Source organism: Gymnodraco acuticeps, unplaced genomic scaffold (genome assembly GCF_902827175.1).
Source record: "Gymnodraco acuticeps unplaced genomic scaffold, fGymAcu1.1, whole genome shotgun sequence".
NCBI classification, from domain to species: Eukaryota; Metazoa; Chordata; class Actinopteri; order Perciformes; family Bathydraconidae; genus Gymnodraco; species Gymnodraco acuticeps.
In genome coordinates this window covers 1,453,195-1,478,134 of record NW_022990701.1, presented here as the reverse complement: position 1 = coordinate 1,478,134, position 24,940 = coordinate 1,453,195, and the positions used below count along the sequence as shown (strand labels likewise).

General features: G+C 40.0%; 2 protein-coding genes across 3 annotated transcripts in view; one reads left to right on the top strand and one right to left on the bottom strand.

The window, feature by feature from the left end:
- Positions 1-15,429, top strand: part of nr3c2 (nuclear receptor subfamily 3, group C, member 2) — a 72,633-nt gene extending 57,204 nt beyond the window's left edge. Inside the window, exons 7-9 of the mRNA XM_034231455.1 lie at positions 1,550-1,680; positions 8,440-8,597; positions 10,218-15,429. Of these exons, the coding sequence (XP_034087346.1) occupies positions 1,550-1,680; positions 8,440-8,597; positions 10,218-10,373 (445 nt within the window). The 3' untranslated portion in view covers positions 10,374-15,429. The remainder of the gene's footprint in view (positions 1-1,549; positions 1,681-8,439; positions 8,598-10,217) is intronic.
- Positions 15,430-18,352: 2,923 nt separating this feature from the next.
- The window catches only part of arhgap10 (Rho GTPase activating protein 10), a 55,089-nt gene continuing 48,501 nt past the window's right edge, over positions 18,353-24,940 (bottom strand). Inside the window, exons 21-23 of one of the 2 annotated variants that reach the window (XM_034231456.1) lie at positions 23,505-23,591; positions 21,964-22,055; positions 18,353-19,754 (exon numbers count right to left, since the gene is read on the bottom strand). In XM_034231456.1, coding sequence (XP_034087347.1) covers positions 19,666-19,754; positions 21,964-22,055; positions 23,505-23,591 — 268 coding nt within the window. In that variant the 3' untranslated portion in view covers positions 18,353-19,665. The remainder of the gene's footprint in view (positions 19,755-21,963; positions 22,056-23,504; positions 23,592-24,940) is intronic. The other variant, XM_034231457.1, reaches the window with a different exon arrangement.

Sequence of the window (24,940 nt, the reverse complement as noted above, 5' to 3'; positions counted from 1 at the left end):
CTTCCCTTTGGTTCCCCTAGCCCAGTAGGGAACGTAACACATTTGAACACGGTATATTTTGAGTGTTTATTTTCCACAATATTTGAGTGTCAAAAAAATACATTTCTGTTGTTTTTCTTTTTCTTTTTTATACATACTTTTCCGAACAAACACAGTCTGTTTGCTTTTTCCAGCTATAGGTGAATGTGAACTTTTTCTTCAGTTCTGTGCTTCTTCCTGCATCTTTTAGCATAGACTCAGAAAGTGAGTGTGAGTTCAAGACTGAGAGAAACAGTGAGAGATATAGAGAGATGAGAGAGAGGGAGAGGGGGAGAGGGGGAAGGTGAGAAGTTGACATTTCTGCCAGGTTTTTTCTTTCCTGCCTTCCTAAAACCAGCAGCTCATTTTGGGCAATGATTCAGCAACATTGATTTCAGGAAGAGAGTGCGAGAGAGGGAAACGTGTGGAGACTTTTTAAAACTCCAGCTCAAAGTTGTATCATATGATGCACTTTGTGAAGCTGCTTGCATACACAGTGCTCTGAAAACAGGTCTGCTTTTCTCCCAAAAGTAGTGACTGCTTTACAGTCATTTAGTTTTGCTGACAGACCAAGCGGTGTAGTAACACTCCAAAATCTGTCCTATGCTTCAGTGGAAATATAATTGACTCGTTTTCATTTGGCTTCTCCTGGTCCCTTCCATCAAATGTTTAGTCTTGTTGTTATCAGAGAGAAATCTCCACCCTCACTGCCATGTAATGATGCAGTTTGACTCCAACCTCTTTCAAGTCATGCCACGTCACTTGCATTTAATTACTAAAGCCTCAATGTGGTGGTGATTTATGGCAAAGTTAAGTTGCAACTGAAGTCAGAGATTTTCTTGAATGTGCGGCATCTGCACAGCACATTTCTAATTGACTCACACTTTATCCCCTACTAATGTTTCTTTCCTGTTTTTGTGAACTCTGTGACGTAACCGAGATTATTTTGGGGATAACATGTGCATGAGGGAGAAGGGGAATAAGAAAAAAAGTACTGTATGCATGACAATCATTTGGAATGGCTTTGCGCAGTTAATGATGCATGGTCGACACATCCATGTACATTAACCTGTTAGGCAAACATGTTCATGTGTGTGTCATTTCTGTCAACATTAATATGTTTGAAATGACACCTCTTTAAATATGTTTCTATGGTAACTAGGGTAAGATATCGGGACTGACATAGGCTTGCCCAGCTTTAGAAAAGTCGTGCATCTGTGCTGTGATACTGTACGCTGCACTCTGCTATCTGAGGGGATTTGGTATTCTGCTCCAAGCCCAGACTAGCGAGATCCTCCTCTGCACTGTGTGGAAGATATTGCTTCACAACCAATATGTAAGAAATGAATTAGGAGTTATTTACATGGAATTGTGACATCAAATCTGAATGAATAAATGAGTATGACGACAAGTGAGTCATAATTGGATTGTAACTAATACTGATACATGAGTTCTGACTACCTACTACTCTTTGTGAAGCCTAATGTCCTCTTCTTATCACATTTTCTCCTTTCTTTCTGAATTTCTCCAGGGACCGCATGCAGCAGTCAGCCATGTACGACCTCTGTCTGGGCATGAGGCAGGTGAGCCAGGAGTTTTTGAGACTGCAGCTAACCTACGACGAGTTCCTCTCCATGAAGGTCCTCCTGCTTCTCAGCACAGGTAGGCACTGAGCTGCAGGCACTGCGAGAGCACTCATTTATTCATTCACACTACAGTGTTTTAGTTTTTTCACCACAAGCACAAATTACCAACTGTATAATGACAATGTAGTCATCATTAATTCCATGCAATAATTAATTGAAATGTCAGGCTTTCCATAACACAAAATTACTAACAAACAATACAATTCATATTAATGTTGGCTTTAAGGCATACAGACTAGTGACTACTTACATAGTTCAGAACCACTTTAGACCACCTTTGTGCCGGATAACAGTTTCCACATTTCATGACAATAACTGAACTGCAGTGTCCCAAGTAAAGCCGATCATTTTTTCACATTTCATTTAAGGTGGATGCTGCTTTCTTTAGATGCTGCATTCAAAGTTGTCCCTACAGTGTTCAAGTGGGATGACTCAGGTTTTTATTTTTTTATTCGATGAAGGCATCCATGTCCCTTTAAACTATTTCTGGACTAATCTTGCTCTGACTGGAAGCTTTTCTCTCGTTCAAAGTACTGGAACTGGGCTGCTCAAATAGACTCTATAAACACAACATACAGGTAAAGGTACGCCGGCCAACATCTCCCACATTTCTAAACCATGCGACAGCCTCTCACATGGGAAATGTATTGATAAGGTGTCTTGCAATCTGTAACATCCACAGCACACCTTTGAGACCGTTTTGGCAGTGTTTGCACCCTCCTTCTTAACACCCACGGTAGTGCCATTTTTATTCAGTTAGATTTGTATTCATGGTAATCTGTTCAGATGCCTAACAAGCGTGGAAATAGACCTGATGTTGTATGCACCTGTTTGTGTAGCAGCATACAGTTTATGCAAATAGGAAAAGGATCAGTGTCTCTGAGCGAATGCTGCTCTGTTTTATATTATTTGATTTTGTAATTGCTCATGGACAAACAGAATACGTCTATCACTCACTAAAGAAGGTCCTGTCGTGTTGCCACTCTCTGCCAAACTGCGCCCACAGGCACTGAAGCTTCACAGAGAGGATGTGTTGGGAAAAGTTGCTCACTTGGAAACTGAAATCACTGGTTTTTCCACCGTCGGTTAAACAGTAACAGTGAAAAAGTCCTTGATGGCAGCTGTGTCATATCTTCCTTCCACACCCAGTCGCAGCTACACAAAGCTCAGAACTCACTGGGACAGGTCCTGCTTGCATTTATTCATACATCCACGTGGTGCCCTTATCTCTGTTTGTCTTTTTGTGTCAATAGACAAGCAATATTTAGAGAGGGAGTGAGGTGAGCATACTGTAAAGGCCGGAGAGGGAGAGGAGCTATTTGAAGAGTCTGCATGCTGGCTAGACTTCAAACTCTTTGGACGTCACCACCAATGCCAATAACGTTAATATTCATTGGCAGAGTCTTTTTTTTTAGTTCTCTGAAAGCTGTGCGTGAATTCTGGACTAGTGAAAACAAAACCATGTTTAACTTCATCCTCACAAAGTTTTACAATTTTACATTTATATTTTTGCCAATTAATGACAACATAAATCGAAATGAGTTATTCGAGTGAAGCAATCTTAATCAAATTAATTAAAACATCTACACAAATGTTAAGGCTATTAAATAATCTTGTTATCAAGTTTGAAGCGCTCTATGTTTTTGTAAATGATTATACTTTCTTTTTAATATAATTAAAAAAAAGATCAGACTTTAAAAGCAATCTTGCCGTTTCTAAAACTAAACATGGAACGGTCTCATATCTGAAAAAACTGCAGGCAGTCTTCCAGTTTTTAAACTCCAACGATAACCAAGTAGGGGTTATTTATTTTTGATGATGTGTGAGTTGTGATAGTAAAAGAATTGGAAGAAAAATGAAGTACTACTTATCATAAAAATACATTATTTCAGCAGATTGTTGAACATACATTATATCCCAGACAAATGGTACAAGCTTGTTTTGGCTCCAATGTACATGGACATATGGTGTGAACGCATTTCTCTGACATAAACTCAGTGTTGTTGAGTCATCTGGAAGCAAGGGAGCTCCAGCTGGACTTCAGCTATTGGATGTTGGGAGATATGAGAAAGAGAGAGAATAAAGGGAGGACGAGAAACCAAGAGGGAAAAGGGGAGATTTAAGAGTAAAATCAGACAAATGTTGACAGTGAGAGCTTGTGTTGGTGAGAAAGAGACAGGTGCATAGCTATGGGGAGAATACAAAGGGGGTGGTGGGGGTTGGCAGAGCCAGGCCTTCTGTTGCTGCGGCCTCCCTCTCCTGTCCTCGCTGGTCCTCTGGAGGCTTTCCAGAGAGCCCTGCTGTACTTAATAAAGCCAGTCAAGCACCAGGCAAAGCTCCAAGACCTGCTATTTTTGTATACTTCCTTCAAACCCAGGGCTGGAATTTGAAGAAGAGGGGTTAAAGAAGTTGAGATGCAGAATTGAAACAGGAAATGTAAGGTGCTTTAATCTGCTCTGGTTATTGGATTTAGTGAAAATATAGCGGTAAAATATGACAGAAGGGGAAGAAAGTAATCATGCAGTGCTTCATTTCTTTGAATGTGCAGCAGAGACATTCATGTACCTGTAAGCAACTGCACTGTATGGACATTTGACATACATTTCAGCAGAAGCACTTCTGAATATTTCCTCTTTAGATTTTCTGAGGCAGTGTAGGAAGCGCTCTTCGTTACATTCATTGAGAGGTAATGCTAGGGCCTCATGGAAGGAGTAGCGGCAGAAATGTTTACGGAGGAGTTGTCAGAACTTGTCAGCTGAGCAAGTAGTACAGAGTCATTGAGTGTGTGTGTGCCTTTAGGCTGGTTTGAAAAAATGTAGTGGTACATAGAGAGAGAGAGAGAGAGAGAGAAGAGAGAGGGAAAGAGGGATACAGAGAGAAGAGAGAAGGGTTGTTGTTCCTCTCTGACCTTGGCTAAGGTTTCATTGAGCCTGCGGTGTCTCATGACCCTGTTTGGATTTAGTACAGGGGCAGAGGCCTGCCAGTTACACTCCTCACCTCTACACAGACGTGGATATTACCGGAAATTATCCCGTTCTTTTGTTCTCTGTCCAAACCACCACCACCTTACCGAGATGTGACTGTATTACATTTGATTACGCAAAAGCCTGATCGTCGTCACAATACTAGTTATCAGGTTCATTCAAACCAGTCACAACTCTTCTAACGTGACATTTAGATTAACATTTCCTGTTAGACAAAATCATAAAACATACCAAGTTTTTACTGAGGTCCTGATTGTTGGTAGTTGTAGATTTCTCTGATGAGAAGTATCAGGTATTAAATCTGAGCCGCATGCCAGCCTGTCAGTTTGGTATGTAACCCGGAGCAGGAAGCTGCATGTCCTTGAGCAACAAACTCAAGTTTCCTAGCAGCCTGAGCTATGTGCCCCTTTATGTGAAGTGCATTTAAAAAAAGCTTTCCTTCCTTTTTGGTATACATAATAATGCAGTTGCACGAAATATGGCTGAGTTGAAGAGGCTCTACACCTGCAGCGAACATCCATTTGATGTTTTGTAAGTGCCCCATTTTTAAGTCGCTCAAGGTAACGCCCCTGAATGGCGGGTCAGTTTTCATTCAGGGCATGTGGGGGTCAGCCAGAGGTAAACTAGAGGTTAAAACTAGGCCCTGGGTTTTAGCACATTCTCATCATGTCAGCCATGAAATAAAGCACATCAATGTCAGCCTTTGCACCAGGTTCCATCTGTTTTCCTGAGCCTTGCGTAAGTTATTTGTATTGGCGATTGCACATCTAAGTAGGGTGGTGAGAACTACATAGAGAAAGAAAGAGAAGATGTGATGAAGCCAGGCAAACACACACTCAGATTTATTGACCTACAATGATCTGTTCGCAAAAAGATGCAATAATAACTGACAAGAAGCAGGCTTTTGCTTGTGGCTATTCATTCTGCCGGACTTAAAACAGGACCTGTCAGTTGTTGCTTCTTGCTAGTTTTGCTACTGAAACATACTGAAGGAAGGAAGCGCATGATTTCGCTTTTAAAGAGAGGTTATTTTAAACCGTTGGGGCTCAGAATTTTGCATTCTGCTGTAAAAGATATTTTTGTAAGGTTTCAAAAACACTATAAAAGATTTACGAGACATTCACACCATTGTGACATGTTAAGCCATGATGTGAACACACAAGGTTTCACAGTGCCTTTGCTGACATCAAAAAGCCTTTTTTACACAAAACAATTGGTTTGATCTGTCACATTATAACTCACAGGTGTAAATAATAAAATGAATAATTGCGGAATCTCTTTTACAAACACTGTAGTAAGAGTGGAAGATAAAATATTCTGTCAAGCAAAGTTATATTTTTAGTAGTTTATTGAGAAGCTGTTCATGGGTATACAACCAGAACTTAATATGGCTACTATAGGCAATAATATACCATACAAATCAAAAGGTACATTACATTACAATTGATGAAAATATCAAACTGCCATGAAGCATTCCCATTTGTGTGCATGTCAACAGTCTGCAAAGGCTGAAATCCCAAAGTTCCCTCAAGAGGGAGTTTTTTCGCCCACAGCCCCCCTCTGTCTTGAAACGCCTCCATTGGACTCCTTTGTGTACTTGCGTAACAGAGTGACATCGATATGTAACACACATGCTTCTAATGGCTAGCACTTCAACACATTGTACGTCATAGGCTAAGGGGTGGGACATCTCTAAGCGGTTGACCAATCACAGAGCTGGTCAGCTAACCAATCAGAGCAGACTGGGCTCTGGTTTTGCACAGGCAGTATGAGAACAATTGAGACCTTTTTGAACATTAGAGCATGTAAGAATGTCACTGTAGAGGAACAAAATTAAAATATCTACCCGAACATGAGCAAAGTATGTCCCCTTTAACAAAGTCACATTGGGTTAACATTGGGTATGCTGTGTATGTGGAAACTCAGTGGAGGCTGAAGGACGACTGAAGGCGTTCCCTCAGACTGATCTGAGGTGTGCTTTATGAGGGAGGCGAGGTGTTTCTTAATCTGTTAGCCAGCAGCTGAATATCATTTAGGAGCTTTGGCAGACTTCCATATCTGTGACTTTGTTCTCCTGCACAGGGTGAGAGAGAAAGATATTGGAGACATTACGATGCATCATTGTGTAGTTACTGTATGTCGTTCTTCATATTCGTCTCAATCTTTCCTTCGACACGTCCTTTTTTAATTTTAAGTGCTTTGATGCCAGCATCCAAATCATTATGATGTATAGAGTTTGCGGTAATTTGAACAAACTGCTTGATGAATGAGGTTGGGTTGACACAATGATTAGGCTCTTTAACACACCTTAGCATTGTTGCTCTTTTTTTTCAGCTGTCACTGTTGCCTTTTAATCAATGGCTTCCAGTATATCAGTTGTCTTGCCTGAATCAGAGCTACACACGAAAACAAATTACCTCTTGTAATGGTGAAAGTGGTTGTAATGAATTCGCTAAATAGGCTTAAACTATCAACATAGGAAAAATGTCCAAAAAAAGGCTTCTGTGTGAGAGTCGGAGCGTAATTCACTGAGCACCTCTAATTACCCTCTGCACGGTTACACACTTCCACGTTAAAGGAACATACCGGTGGTCGCGCATGGCTTAGCCCATTAACTTGCCAACTGCTCTTGTACCATGCATTTTTGGATTGTCCCCCTACACTGCAGATAACCTTATACTCGTTTCAGTATGGTAGGAAAATATAAGTTAGGGAGACTTGGAATTTGCTTCAGAAACTACTTTACCCCCGTCCCCCTTTTTTTCCCACACATCTGTATTTAAAAAAAACGTATTATTGTATAAACCAGGTAGTCTAATTTCTGCCTTTTTTTCCGAGATGAATCTAAGATTACAGGAAAAAAGTAAACTCACTGGAATTGAATCTATAGTTTTTTCCTCCAGGTTTGATATCCTGACATATGAGTTTAATTGATTTCAGCACAAAGTCAGATATCTCAAAAGGAATACAGTCCTTCCTTTTAAAGGCAGTAACCATCCATCCATCTTCTCCCGCTTATCCGTGGTCGGGTCGCGTGGGTAGCAGTTCCAGCAGAGAGCCCCAAACGTTCCTTTCCCTGGCCACATCAACCAGCTCTGACTGGGGGATCCCAAGGCGCTCCCAGGCCAGCGAAGAGATATAATCCCTCCTGGTCCTAGGTCTACCCCTTGGTCTCTTCCCAGCTGGACGTGCCTGGAACACCTCCTTAGGGAGGCGCCCAGGTGGCATCCTAACTAGGTGCCCAAACCACCTCAACTGGCTCCTTTCGACGCGAAGGAGGAGCGGTTCAACTCCGAGTCCCTCCCTCCCCTAAAGGCAGTAACCAACAGCAATATTCACATTTAATCATGAAACAACAGCCAACTAGGAGCAGACAATGTAGATCAAATGCTTTATCACATTGTACCAAATAGAGACATTTTGAAAGTGATATTCATGGGGTGGGAATGTCCCCTTTAGACGTATCCAATGAAAGAAATAGCAGACAAATCAAAGTACCACATCCTATCGACACATATTAATATAAAAATGCTTTGCCAAGAAGCAATATGAAGTATGCAAAACATACAATTATTTAATATAGCATTGATTAAAGTGCTGTTTTTTATGCTGTATGATTATGTAAATTAACCTACCAGTTTTAAACATCTCTCATCCTGTAAATCTTCTTAGTATCCATAAAAGTCTCATATCAAATGTTTTTGCCAAAATTGCTCCATCACACTTCAACCTTAATTGTTGTCCACTTTGTAAATCCGGTTAATGACAGAAGGATTTGTTTTGTCCGCCAGTTCCCAAAGAGGGTCTGAAGAACCAGGCAGCGTTCGAGGAGATGAGGGTTAATTACATTAAGGAGCTCCGGAGATCAGTGGGAAAAGCAACCAACAACTCTGGCCAAACCTGGCAACGCTTCTTCCAGCTCACCAAGCTCCTGGACGCCATGCATGATGTAAGTACCCCTGCCCTGTCTGCCCCATCTGCCAATGGCCTACAGACCAGGCTTCCCTTGGCAGCCCCTCTGTACGACATGCCTTCACACACACAGGGAGCGTGGTGTCCAGTGGCACTTGGGGACATGTCATGAGTGAAATGGCAGCATAGTGGATTAGGGTAAAGATGGAATAAGGATTATTGCATCCCAATCTCTCCCTGAGGGGGGGATGGTTATTTTGGAAGAGGCGTTAACCATCCTTTATTGGAGAATGGAACCGAACGGGATCAATGCCAGCTTGCAGTTTATTGGAGCAGAGCAGAGAGTGGTCAGTGTAGCAAATGTGCTAAATCACTGGTCTTTTTTATGCATGGGTCAAACATTATGTGACATAACGACCGTGTAGGCAAAGCCCCAGAGAACAGAGTGTTTTCAAGCGAGAGGTCACAGAGATAAATGGCCAGAATTCAATGACCCACATGACTGAGTGAATGGGGTTAGTGACGAACAGATGACCCTGCTTTAAAGAAAGGTTGACTAGAAAAAAATATCTGGTGCCCCCATGTGGTGAGCTGGAAAGACATGTAAAGAACGTAAACACACCTATGCAAGTCAAAGTAGTGTACCTATATTAGGGATGGGAATTTGAAAGCAAATGTATATTCGAATAGTCGACCCCCAAAAAAACGCTTAACCAATTAACCAAAATGTACATATCCTATATAAAAAAAATGTGGGAATTTATTTTACAAAAAATTTAAATTAATTTAATTTTGAAAAATAAATAAATACATGTTCAAATAAGTTTAGAAACCAAGTCGAATTTGTCAAATTTATTGAACTGGTGATCACAGTTTGAACAGTTGACAGCTATAGGTCTACAGCTTTCATGCTTAAAACATAACTTGGTTTTTAAATTAAAGAGGGATCATACACGCACAACATAACGGGTTAGGGTAACGTAACCCTATTACAACAGAGATCAACAACCCATAACAGGGCCTATGCACAGAATGCAGCTATTCAATACTCGTTCTTGTTTAAGAATATGAGCATGTCTACATGCTCAGGGGAGAGGCGGGTGCAGAGACAATTCATAATAAGGCCAGCTGTAGAGAAGACCCTCTCAGCTGGAATTTGGCCATAAGATGAGGTTTGAGTCTGCCTGATCTGCGTGTAGGGAGGGGCAGCAGCCATATCATTAGCTAGAACTAGATCTGATAGATTTGGACATAAACGCGAGTGAAGTATAACCGGACGCGAGAGAGAGATCAGCACCTGCAGCTCTGCCCGCTGTGAGGGACCGGTGAGCGGAGCAAAACACACCTTTAAACCTAACACATTTAGCTATGGTACTGTCATATACATTGAATTATTCAATTTGATAATATGTAATCAACTTAGGCACCCCTCCCAAAAAAAAAAATAATAATTACAATAAGTATATTCATGAATCATATTCGAATACCTGAATAATTTCGAATATTCGATTAATCGTTCCCATCCCTAACCTGTATTATCACATATTTAGAAAAAAGCGTATATATATTATTCTAAATTGTCAGATGTGAAACCAGCAGTAAAAAGCTTCTAATGTGTGCACGTGTTTCTCATCGATTGTGTCTCTGTTTTGTCCAGCTTGTGGGGAATCTGTTGGATTTCTGTTTCTACACCTTTCGTGAGTCCCAGGCCCTGAAAGTGGAGTTCCCCGAAATGTTGGTGGAGATCATCAGCGACCAGATACTCAAGGTGGAGTCGGGCCTCACTCACACAATCTACTTCCACAAGAAGTGACTCTCTTTGCAGAAGAGACAGAAATGTCATTAAGAAACTGGAAGAAAAAGAGGAAGAAGTTCAAGAAGAGGAAAATGTGCGAGGAAAGGCCAGACCAGTCAGCCCGCACCTGGACGGCAAGTTTGTCTGCGTCCGCGTCTTTGGAGAGGGAAGTTAAGTGACGTGGTGACAGAAGTAAAACAAGGGTAGAACTGATTTGACCCTTGCAGGCACTACGAGCAGGTATGAGCTGTGAATAGTTCGTGGAGCCGAGCGCGGCATGCAGAGAAGGACTTCAGAAAAATGTGAAAAAGCATCCCGAACTACTCCCTCCCCCCGTACCCCCCCCCCCCCCCGTGTCCCCCTGCCCCAAAGACGATAACAGTATTTTCTATGGAGATAAAGGATAAAGCCATACATTTCTTAGGCTGCGCTAGATGCATTCACTGCGCACACAAACACACACAGACACACACACACACACATTGATACACATGCTGTCCACATGCCTTCTCACAAGCGCACAGATGCACTCCACATGCACTAAAATCAAATTCCCTTACAATTCTAGAGAGAGTTTTTGCTAATATTAAATGTGGCTTATGCAGTCTTTCACAAATAATAGCACTACAAAAAAAGAAGATATGCCAATACTTAGATTTCGCTTTGCAGTCTAGTAGCGTACTGCAAGACTACAGGGCAAGTGACTTTGTGAGGAGGAGGAGGTAAATGTAGTAGGAGAGGCGAAAGGTCTATTTGAGTATAATCCAAGGGCTATACAAGCATCACCATAAACTGAATAATTACATTAAATCTATCAAATCCAAGTTTGAATCTCAATTGGTGTCATAACAGCCATCATTAACATTCACATACTGAGTTTTTTTAATTCAAATATGTAGTAAAACAATCAAAACTAATATGCAAAAGTCCAAAGCTAAAGCTGTTTGAAATAAAAAAAAATGTCTCTCTTGTGTAAAGAAAGATTGCACTTGAAGCTCCCATGTCATCAAGTCACTATTTTAGGCATTGTGGTGTAATATTAAGAATATTGACGAACGATTTGACCTTTTGCAAAAGTGGACAGGTGTGCTGCAGGAGCGGAAGAAATCTGGCATTTACGGACACGATTTGAGTAGAGTCCGTCGGTAATGGATTTGACTGAGGTGCATCCATAGTAATTGTGTTTTGTGTTATCTCCAGAGCAGCTGCCCAAATGTCTGTTTTTACTCACAATGAAGCAAAACCAGCCCTTTGTGAACCAACACTTATCTACTCTTCCCAGAAATAATAAAAAGCATTTTATAAAAGTGTGTTGCGAGGGTTTAGTTTTTGACAAGCCAGTCATTTTACATTAAGGTGCTTCATTTCTACAAAGCCAGGCAAAAGCATAACATGTACAGTAACGCGCAGACGGTCCATACAATAGACTAAATGGACACGCAGTTTAAACACACATACTCTCTGTAAAGTTGATATAATCCCAAATGGAGCATTACTCTGCAGTGCTTACAGCAAACGGCTAATGTATCAAAAACCAGGCAAATGTGTACAGGTATTAACAATCCTCTTCAGCGGTTGTACAGTTTTGAGGTATACTTGTTGATGAATGCTTGATAAGGAACTGTTGGTATTATCACCTTTACTAATTACGTTTATTTCCTTGCTCTCTATCTTTGGGCCAAGTACTACTATTTTAAGTATGGCAGGCCTAGTCATCTGGACCATTACCTTGTCTCACACCCCACTGCTTTCTGGGTGGTGGTACAACATTACTATGATGCTACTGAAAAGCGATAGCGCCGATGGGGAAGAAATACAGTGGGGGCGTGTGATTATTTGTTTTTTTGTGTGCCCTGTGAGTGTGTATTTACATTTGTGTATGGAGTGAGAATGGTTTAAGTTTTGTGTGTGTGAGCGAGTGTGTGGTGTTTTTGTTTCTGGCAAGCATGTGCATAGTTGATCTGCTCTTTCAGTGTGGGTATTACGCATTTATGTTATAGGATTAGCCATATCCTATTTCCACATTTAGATTTGCACAAAGGCGATACAATGTGAAATGAGGCATCAGCGCAGCAAGCAGGAATTGTCTGTTTTGATAAGCAACTGTGATGATGCGGGGAAAGACTTTCTGCATGGTCACCCAGCCTAAAGTTAGACCACATGACATCATTAGCACAGCCGGTTGCTGGAGTGATGTATTTGTGGCTGTCGTCATGACGCCGCTGCGCTACACCACCAGCTCTCTGAGGCGGTAATTGAGTAAAGATTGGTGTACAAAGAGACGGAGGTGGTATGATCACAACTGTCATTAGGGACTGTATGGAAATTATTCGGAGTGTTCAATAAAAGGGGAGGGTTATGTATTGTTTTATTTCGTCTCAAGGGAGGGTTGTTTATATTTGTTGCGAGAGCAGAGGGAGGCTTCTTATCTCATCCTAGAATTATGCTTTCATTTATTCTGGGCTGAAAATAATGTGGTGCTCAAGTCTATCAGTTTCTCCTATCAGATGACGCATTTAGCGGCTTTTATATAACCAACTTTTAAGCAGCTCTTAAAAATTGGAGACCGGGTGTATATTTTACAATTTTCTTATGTTTGTTATTCATATATGATTTTCATTTGTTCTCGGGAGAGTACCAAAACATTTTAGTAATGCTCCGTTCGGCCTGATTCTCTGTTCAGTCCCCTTCCAATAGCTTTCGTACAGTCCCTTGTCAGAAAGGCCCCATTTTACAATCTCTTTGTTGTGCATTTGTTTTGAAGTTGTGAAGGACCCTTAAGCTAATCTCTCACTGTTTCTTTATTTCGCCCCTTTTATGTCCTTTTTAAAGAATTAAAAATACTGTCTAAAGGTTCATAGGATGAATGGGGAAAGTATTTTTGAGAGAATTATATTTTGCTGGAAAACAATATTTAAGTACTTTGTCTAAAAATGATATCCTTTTTGTAAAATGAAATGTTAATGCATGCTTTTTGATGAGATGTTTACATTGTATTTAAAAAAGGGAAACTTGTGCCTTTTTATCTCACCTGATTTACAATTTTACAGTATATATTGTAAATAATACAGCAAGTCCTTATGTTGAGTATAGTATAAAACATTTCTACTTTAACCATCTTGTTGGAATATTGGAAAAATGTATGTTTCCCACTCGCCATGTTCTGTGTCGGATCACAGAGAAAATTTTACAGTGAGGGTTGTCGCCAGAAAGGGCCAAATAGAGAAATGAATGTATCATACATTGTGAGAGACTTAACTTACTACCTGAATGTTAGAGAGAGTACATTTATTATCTTCTTATTCAGTCAAGTTATTTGATTTTACATCTTTTTTTTTTTTTACTTTTTGCATCATTGTTCAAGTGGCTCAAACAAAAAATAATAATAATCAAAAAGTATTTCTTTTTTTTGTAACAAGATGTGTCAAGTGATGGGTCCTTGAATTGTTGCTGTTGAAATTATTTCCTAACCCGTGGCAGTATTGTTGATGAGCACCACAATAAAATCAAGAAATCACAAACTATTCAAACTGGAAAATGTGAAAGAGAGTTCTTTACTTTTCAGTTTTAAAAAAAAGCAAAACTTAATGCACACATGAAATGAAATAAAGTAATCAATGTAGAAACTGTAGACCAAGTTTATCCAGTTTAAAAATGACAGGTTTTGACCAGTTTATAAACTGGACCTTTTGCACTAACTGCCAAAATAATTTTCAATCATAAAACAAAACCAAAAGAATGTTAACGTGAAAAAACGTCAAATCTTTACACATTAGATTCCTGATTATACAACAATATTACCAATAATATTCTCAGCCCATGCACTTTAAATATATATGCTCAGTTTTTGCTTTTTTTTTTTTTTTTTTTAAATAGTTTTACATTTTGGAAAATACATGTATTCCCTTTCTTGCTGAGTTAAATGATCAAATTACTGGCATTTTCATGTCTGTTCGGTAAATATGAAGCTACAGCCAGGACAATGCTTGCTTAGTTTAGCATAAAGACTGGAGGCAGCAGGAAACAGCTTGGCTAGCACTGTCTAACGGATACAACATTAAAGTACACTTACCATTGTTTCTCTGACAAATCAGTAAGAGTTAAAAAAAAAAGTTAAGTTGTAGCTTTATCTGGCCAGATTGTTAGGAAGTCGTTGCACTTGGCTAATAAATAGTCCAAAACATCATCCCCCAGTAAAATAAAAACTTTTATCACATTTACTTATTTGTTTTAAAGAGTTAAAGAGACAGATAACATGTTAATTATTGAGCGTTAGAGCTGCTGGTTAGCAGATTTTGTTTCCTGTAGACAGAGTCAGGCTATACCCTTTTTCTAGTTGTATGCTAAGCTATACAAAGGGCAGATTGGCATCCACACTGGGCCTGGCTCTGCTCGATGGAGGAATGATATGTTAGGTCTTTGTAAATCAAAAAGCCTAGACCTGCTTTTGGAAAGTGTCCCGAGATAACTTCTTGACTCGTGTAAGCTAAGCTAACGTCTCCTGGCTGTAGTTTAGATTTATTATGAATCGATGTGGTATAAATCTCCTTATATGTTCCTCTGCAACAAAGCAAATTGTCAAACTAAACCTATAAAGGAACAAACATGATTGAACTATTTATTTACTGGCTATCAATGCACACCTACTGCAATGATATATGGTAATGAGCAACGTCATTTTCAAAGCTGTCTCCATCTAAATGGACTTCTCTTGATGATGAATGAGTCAGGACGTGTTCAGCTGTCACACAGGTCTCCATCGCGTCACTGTGTGACATCTTTGCCATTTTCTGTTCATGGCGATGATCGGGGGAAGAGAGACTAAGCCATATCTCCACAGCAGTGCATTTCTTATTAATATGAACATATATAAAAGCTTTTTTTCAATTCCAAAAATTACTTTTTACTCAGATGCTTTGTACAATATTTCTCTCAATAACTATCCATCAAACATACGGTAGACATATTTCACCATAAACCAATACAACCAGTTACAACTGTATATCTTGATGCAGATATTGCCATAATGTGTTTGCAAAACTATTGCAAGATTCTAATAAAACTGTAAAATTGATTATTTGATGTGATGTAATTTGTTGGTTGTATGTAGCCTATTTGTGTTTGGTGAAAATTGTTCTGAGACAAAAGCTACGAAAAGGTGGCCTACACAATTGTTTGTTTGATCTGCGTGAATTTGAAACAGCTGCATTTAGTGGCTGGGGAAGGATATGAGCCAAAAAAGCACAGTTAGCATAGAAAAATAGAGATGATGTGGAGCAGCAGTCACAGGGAGAGAAGATGAAGAGAACAAAGAGAAACGGGAAGAGAAGAGAGTAAAAATTACAGAGATAAAGCATGCGAGGATGAGGCTTTTACAGTAAAACGGTGCCTGTGGAGAAAAATCACCATTAACCTTGTTAAAGGCTGATCTGAAAACACGCCTGCTTTGCCAGACTGTAGAGCAGCAGTATTACTTTTTTGCTCATTTTTTTTCTCTCTCGCTATCCGAATCCACAGCCTTCTCCAAATCTTCCCCAGATTTCCAATTGCTTTCAGTTGTAGTCGTGCCAGATAAACAGAATCTATTGGATCAGGCTGATTTCACGGCTGCGCCCGCGCACATGGCGGCTTCTGTAGCCCACTCTGAGCTAAAGGGGGATTTTTTTCCTTCCACACTTTCGTTTGTTTGAAATTCACTTTTCTCCAAATTCCCACTCAGTTTTCACCCCCACTAATATATCAAATCTTATTGTGTTTATATTTCAGAGGCTGAGCACTAGGGAACCAGATGAAGACGCAGGAATGTATTGAGTTAGAGCTTCTACTAGATGGGCACTTTTGGGAAATTCAGACACAATTGTGGCACATAGTTGTGTCATTTGCTCATCGTTGGAGCTAAACTGCTGTAGGCTTGGATCTCAGCTGAGTCACGGCGTTGGACTACATTTTAAGGCTGAAGGACACTGCGTCATGGGAGGCAGAGGACAGCTGGCACACAGCCAGGACTCAGCCAGGAAATAAGAAATAAAACATCCATCTGGAGTTTTACTCAAACGCTCTTACATTACATTTGGTCTAAATCGATACGGTTTGGCCCAAGTATGCATGCAATCCCAGACTGACAGATGCATAATACTTCACATAAGATACGATAATACTTTGTCAGATCAAGCCTGAATCTGTCTTGCATCAAAGCCACTGCATTTGTAACATCGACAAGGAAACAAGTTTAAAGGGGCTCTATCATGCTCATGTTCAGGTTTATATTTGTATTTTGTGTCTCTACTGTGACATCTTTAGCTTAATTGTTCAAAAAGGTTGTTTAATTTCTCATATTGCCTGTGCTGCAGCACCTTTATTCACCTTCTGTCTGAAACCAGAGCCCAGTCTGCTCTGATTGGTTAGCTGGCCTGCTCTGTTGTGATTGGCGAACCTCTTGAAACCTAGAAATATCCCGCCCCTTAGCCTATCACTTATAATGTGTTGTAAAGCTAGCTAACAGAAGCAAACTGTTACATAGTGATGTCACTATGTTACGAAGTGAAAAAAACGGGAGGTATTTCAGGCAGAGCGGAAGGAGAATCTCTGGAGGGAACTTTGGGATTTGAACCTTTGCAGACCATTTACATGCACACAAACTACCGCATTAATACAAGACACAGGACACAGACATTTAACAAAATATTAAAATAACTGATGACAATATTATATGTTTACACTTTAATGTACATTATGTTTAATGTACAATTACATTGGTTTAAACTCTGTATTTTATGTTTATTTATATGTATTTATATTTTCTGTTCAGGACTTTGGGGGGTCCGAGACAATGTTCTTGGCCATCCTCAATTTGTTTTGCTGGTAGCTAGCTTCATAGTGTCTAAAAGGGTTTGCCTTCAATCATTGGGCAGATTTTCATTTGGTGGAGCAGTTTTGACTCTCAGACACAGGTAACACAACCTCAAACTCAAGTGATATTTAGGCAGCTCACTGGCAGACCACCAAATTACCAATGATGTCCTTTGCTTAACTGAGGAGTAGGAAAGCAATAGGAGAAAGAAGGATGCCAAGAATAAGATAGAAATAGTTAAAACCCTCCTGAGACACGGACAGGTGAGGCAGAGGAAGCAGAGCAACATGGCCGCTCTCTGACAGACAGTCCAAAGCCGAGTGAGAGGCAGGCGGGGCGGATGTCTCAAAGATTCAGCAGTATTCTGGCAGAGGGAAGCTGATGATGAAGGGCCTGAGGGATGGATAGTGGGGGAATATTCTTGCCCATCTCATTAGCTCTGCCTCATTTCATTATGTAATCCTGGCGTCTGCAGTTGCTTCAGGGTGATGTGGTCACATGTTACACTGACACCACAACTCCAACCTTTACTATCTTCAACTCATGTGTTTATACTTCTAAACAGCGCAGCAACAGACCTACTGGAGGTCTAAGTGTGCTGATGGACGTAGTAATTATGTAACTGAGGCTAAAGCAGCAAGTCTGGAGGCTCTTCGTGTGTTAATTAGTTACAGTGATGTAGTCTAAGAATTAACATGAGGCTGAGTTTCTCTAGTCAAGGTAACAATCTCATTTTGATTCCTTTTTGGGAAGTTATGTTAGAGTATAGGTAAGATTGACCGGCGCAGGTCAATATAAAGAGGCAGGATAACTTTGCACTGCATGGCTTATCGTGAAAGTACTGGCTGCAGTGAAAGGTATTCTTAGTTTTTTAACTGTGGGACTTCTCAGAGACGAAATACATGAGTCATCACCAAATGAAAAATAGTGTTAGATTTCACATTGGCCATATTCCCCAAATAAAAAGTTAACACTTATTATATCTCCTACTTTAGAAACTTTTATGACCTTATTCTTGTCCACATACTTTATATGTTTTACTTTTTTTTGAAAACAAATCCAGTTCAATAACTTTGCTGAAACTTCTGTGAATGAAATCACTGCCTGAAAAAAAAATAATTCAGTTTCAAAATAAACATTCATCACATACAGTAAAGAACAAAAACAATCTTTATTTGTTTAACATTGATCAACAGGATACCCAAAGGTATAACAATGAAAGAAGTCGAGGCCTTTTACAAACGTCATAAATCAATGTTTTAAATTATAGCACTTGAACCAAAGCTCTCAGAAAAATGTAAGTGTCTTGTTTAACAGCTGAGGGATGAATTGTAATCAGACGTGTTCATGCTCAAACCAATCCATAAGAGAAACGGTCCATCACCTAACAGACACTTGTAAAACATACTTGGCAGTCATATATATTTTTATACTTAGGCTATATACACTGAACAGATGTAAAATACTGCATTCTTTGGTCTACATGTAACTGATAATAAAATGTTGATTTTTATCACTGACATTGAAGATAAAATAGTTAAACCAAAATGTTAACTTTGTGGGAGTGTCTCATTTATCTGCTCAAAAGGAAACTGAGCAACTTTAAAATAAACTTTAAAAATAATCTAAACAGTTACAAAACACTTGGTTTCAATCATGACTGTCAACTTACTGTAAATGTACCTAGTGTTAAAACACGAGGCTTTTCAGTCATCAGAGGCGTATCACTGTTTCTGTAAGGGAGTGCGCCAAGAACAAAACAGTCGAGTGTGTTTATAAATTCAAAAGTCATGCAATCAATGTGCCAATTAAATTAAATACAATTACTATAGCAATGTGCCTCATTTTGAACATCTTAAGAAGACAGAAAACACAACAATTTCAAAGTGAAAGCAGTAACACTCCAATAAATGCTCATACACACCGGGACACATTTACACTGGGTGTTCTGACGGTAAGGCACGGCAGGAACAGTATCTCTAATCTCTTAAAAGCTGAAAACAAACTTTGCATCATTGTCGAGAGTTTCTAAAGCTGCAAAAAATGCCTTTACAAAAACAGTAAGTTACAGTAAGTGCCGACATTCTTCCTTACAGTTTCTGGATCGTTCTTTGACTTGGGAGCTCATGGATACCATGTATAACTCGGTCGAGAGCGAGGCCTTTGATGGAGAGACGCTCTTTCCCTGCTGCTACAAAGCGACCTGGAGAGGCATCTTTGTATAAGGCAGGATATTGTAAGTGCAATGCTGAAATCCATGCGGATACTCGACCAAAGTTAATTCAAACAGAGAAACTATGAAGAATGGTCCACCTGTAATAACATCACTTACTTGAGATCATTCAGGGAATTGGGTAAAGAAGGCTCTATGGTGAATGTCAGAGTTGAAGCACCTGTATCTCAGCATATCTTTCCCGGTGGAGGTGATAATCATTTGTCCATAAATATTTGTGATTGCCGCTACATGAACTCCACGTAGTTTTCAGGGATGAGGCCCCTCTTTCCCTCCAGCTCGCCCTCCAGCCAGCCCGGCTCCCGCGACTTGAACACTGTGGGAGAGGACACAGCGTCACCAGGTGGGGGGGGCAACAGCAGAGGGGAGGGGGGGAGGGGGCAGAGCAGAGGACACGGTGCCTCGGGTGAGTATACAGCGTGAATCAGAGCAGAGAGAGCGCAGGTATGAAGAGGATGCGGTGATTATGCTGTTACACTAATCTCCACTGAGACGTCTATTGTACATTTCAGCTTTGTTTAAAGATCCAATTTCATTCTAAAATTCAGTCTAACCTCAGATGCAAGACAAAGCTACTTAGTATGGCGGTGTGTCGGAGAAAAGATCATTTTTGTGCCATGTTTCCTGAAAATGTCTCCAAAGTGAGTCAATTCAAAATCCTGAGAGAATTTGCAGTTAGTGAGAACTTCCAAGGAAAATGGAGACAAACTAAATCAATACTTCTTGTAACATGTCTCAGTCAGCCTCACGACACAAAGACATGTGTTTATCGACAGGGCTTTTGTGTGTATTGTGAATGGAATGAACAATAACATTTTATTTTCATACAGGTAATCAAAAGAGTTGACCCGCCACCAAAATTCAAAACCAACAAAACACTTTGAACCTGCTTTTACTCCCAAATTGACTGACAGGTCTGTCTTCAAATGCAAGGGCTACGGCAGGAAGAAAACTCATTCTGAATTATTAATGTTTTCCGCCGTTGTTAAAGGTGTTTTTATATCAGCTTGTCCCCATTAAAATCAGGAACAACAGAAAAACAAAGACCCCCTCCCCTATCGGAGTACAATAACAAACTGCGAGGGGATTATCTTGCTGCTATCTTTAGGATATTCTTTGCCAAATGTGTTTTTATTATTCATTAGTCAATACATAATAAACCAGATGCTAGATGTAAGAATAAACTAGATCTACAGTCAGTGTGCTTTCTCCAATAAGCACACAACTTAAAACCTCAGCATTAACTCTCACCTGTTTTTCTTTGTGTACGTTGTGGTTGGTTTATACATGACTGGGTATAGTTATATAACACCATTCAACTGAACCAAGCCTAACCAACAGTCATTACAGTTTGTGCCTTACAGAAAATACATAAGTAGGGCAATGTTCTCCTTTCAGTTTAAGGGTGAGAAAACTTCAACATATGTTGATTTTTTTTCTGTAAGCAAACTATACAGTATGTACAGTCGTGGCTGGCTCAAGTATTCAGACCTCCTGACCCTTTGCACATTTGTTATGCACATATATCTCAGGCAAAAACAACCCATAAGTACATACACATAATAAACTGAATAGACGGGCAAAATGTCAAGGGTCTTCAACATACTGCAGATGTAGAGCTAAGGAGCCTCATCATGTCACATTAATGTCACATGTCTGTCACTTCTTGTGAAGCCTGCTGACGGCAGAGTATGAACAGAACTCTGTTCGGAGCTAACTCGAAGACGAGATACGAGATAAAACCAAATCATCTAAGCTACAAAACAAGATAATGTCCTCTAATTAAAAACATGTTAAATGTGATTCTTTATTCATTTTGTGTTATTATTATTATTTTTCAGATAATATGTGTTCTTATTTATGATTTAGAAATCCACTTTCTAATAACACACATTTTGCCATCATAGGCCTTTATCCTGACCTGAACTCCTTCCACCAACATGAAGCATTGATGGGTTTAAAGTGCAGGACTCACAACAGGAAATACTGTACGTACAGTAGATAATGATATGATTGATGGAGGGCTTTAGTCGTCTAATCCATATTTATTAATGGCTGCTGTCATATTTTGACATCATAGTCATAACTTTATACTATTATAATTTCGATGGGAGATGCGCTACTTATATTTCAGGACAGCGGATGCTAAAAATGTCCAAAAAGGATCTGATGGAACCTTTAAAGCAGAAAGAAAAAAAAACACCAGGACAGCATTGCATTTTGGGACCTTATCAATCACCACATTTCCGAGTAAAGCATATACCATATCCATATTGACTGTCTCCAAAAAATTGGAACTACAAAATCCTCATTTCCTCTGCGAGTGATTAAAGCTCAGTGGAGCCTCTTCCAGACACACTGAAGAGCAAATCTGTGTCTCCTGCCCCCCCCCCCCTGCTCTCCCACTCCTCGTCTCAGCTCTCTGTTCGATTGCAGATCAGATTGTGGTGTTCGGTTTTTTCCTCCAAATCCAATATGCCGGGGCTGGTTCTGAGTGAGCGACTGGTGTAGGCGATAACACTTACCGGCGTTGAATATTGCGCCGACCTGGAAGGAGAGCTCAGAGTCGTGCTCAGCCTCACATGGGAACACTGCCTTGGCTTTCCTGCTGGTGACACTGAAAAATGAAGGCAATCAGTGAGCTGGCGGAGCTTTGGGGAGGATTACCGCACGGTTCAATCTGGGCCCGGGGCCTGCTTCTCCTTCACTCACTAGCCTGAAACAGCAGAAACGGGCCAGGCTGGAATATAAGCAAAAAACTAAAAAGAGAGGAGCCGGCCGCTACACACTCTTGTCTTGCCCTATCTCCAGTCTAGACAGAGCAGTGAGTGAGTCAAAACAGACCCACGCGCACCTGTTAGTGCACACACTCACACTCACACACACACTGAGCTCAGCGCTGTCTGTAACAGGTTTTGTAGAGCCAGAAAGGCAGCCACACATCAGGTCCGCACAGCAGACAACCATCTATGGTGAGATAATTAAAAAGTGGCGGGGGGATTCTAAAGAAGCTTTGCACACACGCAGAGGTAGAATAGAAATCTCTCTCCACGCTGCTTCAGCTTTTTAACTCACATTTGTGGGCTCAGAAGCTGCATTTTAAATCAGTTTGATGTAAAAGAGCGCCGTCAAAGAGGCCATATTCACCGCACTCTGAAAACGTTAGCAAAAAGGCGTGTTTATGCAATTGCGCTCCGGAAAACATAACAAAAAAAAACATTGCCACAAAAAGGTTGTTTTGCCCACCACTGCAAACTGTTATCTCGAATGCCAGAAACATTACCATGTAAAAATGGTGCCTTCAATTCACGATGCCCTGATAAATATTTCATATTCTCTCTCTGCCGAGCAGCGACAATGTAGGATGAGAGAGTCAAAAGAAGATATTCAAATTGAAAAAAAAGTTTGTGGTCACAAAGTTGTCAATACAACAATGTTCAGCCGAGCTCTTGAATTGAGAATTGGAAGACTGCTCTCTGGAAGAAATGAGGATTTGTATTTCTATAAGGAAATAACATTAATGGATTGCCCAAAGAATGACCGAGCTGTTTACAATTGTACTCGATAACGTTTAAACATGAATTCATCATTAGGTCTGAAGGAAGCGGAGCAATAGATCAGAGTAATGGGCGGACGGTGTGCACAGTCCCATCCTGTTGGTTAAATACCTCTGTGTGTATCTGGGTTTGACTGAAAGGAGAACAGGCTGCTGCTGCTGCCCTGGTTAGAGCAAATACTTCAAACATTAAGATTCCTCAAAGCAAGCCAAATGAACAGCTAGCAAATACATGAAAAAGTCAGGGGAAATATTGATGTGCAAATCTTAGAGTAGATGTTAGACGAGCGAGGGAGAAGGTTATTCTGTTGAGTGAACATGCAAGATAAGGAGAGGAAACGAGTAATGGAGCAAGTGAGTGAAAACTTAGAGAGTGAAAGAATCACAGAGTGTGACATTTAGCCAGAGTGTGGAAATGACTAAACGAAAGAGATAAAGACTGAAAAGAAGTCAACTGCAATGATTAAATACAGTTGGGAGGAACAAGGTAAATATAAAGGGGGGTCTTACCTCTCTTCTGGCTTTTCTTTCTCAGCTGTGGTGGAGGCAGGTTGGCTCTCTGGGGCTGCAGACAGCGAAGATCCTGCTATGGGTTCCCTGCAGAGACAACACACACCTTTAAACACACTATGGTGAGGTCTGTTGTCTGAAAAGAGACTGTGGCGTAGGGGACTGTCGATTGAATACGGACAAAAGGCTGTATAACTTATTCCATTATTCAACTGTTCCATTCATTACCATCTTCATTGATAATACACCACTGTACACATTTCTGAAGATACACATTTATTGTTTTTATATGTTAAATCTGTATGTCTGCTTTTACCTTTTATGATTAAATAATATGATTGAAGAAAAAATCTATTGTATGTGCAAATCATACATTTGTATAATAACTCAACACCTTCATTTATTTACTAACGTGTGCCCGTCTTCATATTCTTGTCTCCATATTTAATACGTGTGCTTTACTCTTATTATTGTTTGCCTTTCTTTACCTGCTATGTCACTTTAATGTACCGATTCCCTGCTGCGGGACTAATAAAGGACTTCTTATTCTCACTCTGATACATATCTATTTATCTTATTTTATTATAAAATGGGGCAACTGATACAAACCCTCATTTCACCCAAGGATAAATAAAGTATTCTGATTCTAAGAATATCCACATATGTATATATTATTACAGCAACCATTATGTATTCTACTGTATAGTATTTATTTTAAATTCAGCTTTATGTTATATATGTATACTTCCTTATTCTTCCATTTCACTTGTATGTCTCTTGCCCTATTTTATTTCTTTATTCCTTTGCATATCTTAAGTATAGTATGATGCACTGTTGGAGCATGGGACCTAAGATATTCATTTCTAAATGCAATTCTTGAGCTATTGACAATAAAGCCTTAGATCTCTCACTTGGGAACACAGTGAGAATGTTTGAACGTGTTGGCTTTTCAACAAAGTGAAGGTGAGAAATTCGCCAAGAAAATCATAATGTGTTCTCATACATTGTTAAGTTATTCAATTTTGGTAGCAACTACTGTAAGGGGTGGCATCAAAACAAAAGGTGAGCTACACTGCGGCACCGGTTATATGGGAACAAGGTGAAAATACATTTCTACACCCATTTCTACAACTGCGATTGGGTGCAGCTTCGTCACCATCAACGTTTTCACCGTGCTGCCTTGAGATGTTTTGTCACTTCTGTGTCATGAAGGCAAAGTCAAATAAGTTCACAATCATAATTCAAGATAGAATAAATCATTGCACCCTTGAGTCAACACGTCTTTTGGGATCTATTTAGGTAAACAGAACAGATCACTTAAATATTCCCACATATTTCATTCCACTGTACAGCAGCTACAGGGGCTGTCGCACTGAATGCTTATTGCGTGCAGGCTGTACATGCATCACCATAACAAGGACTTTCATAAATCAAAT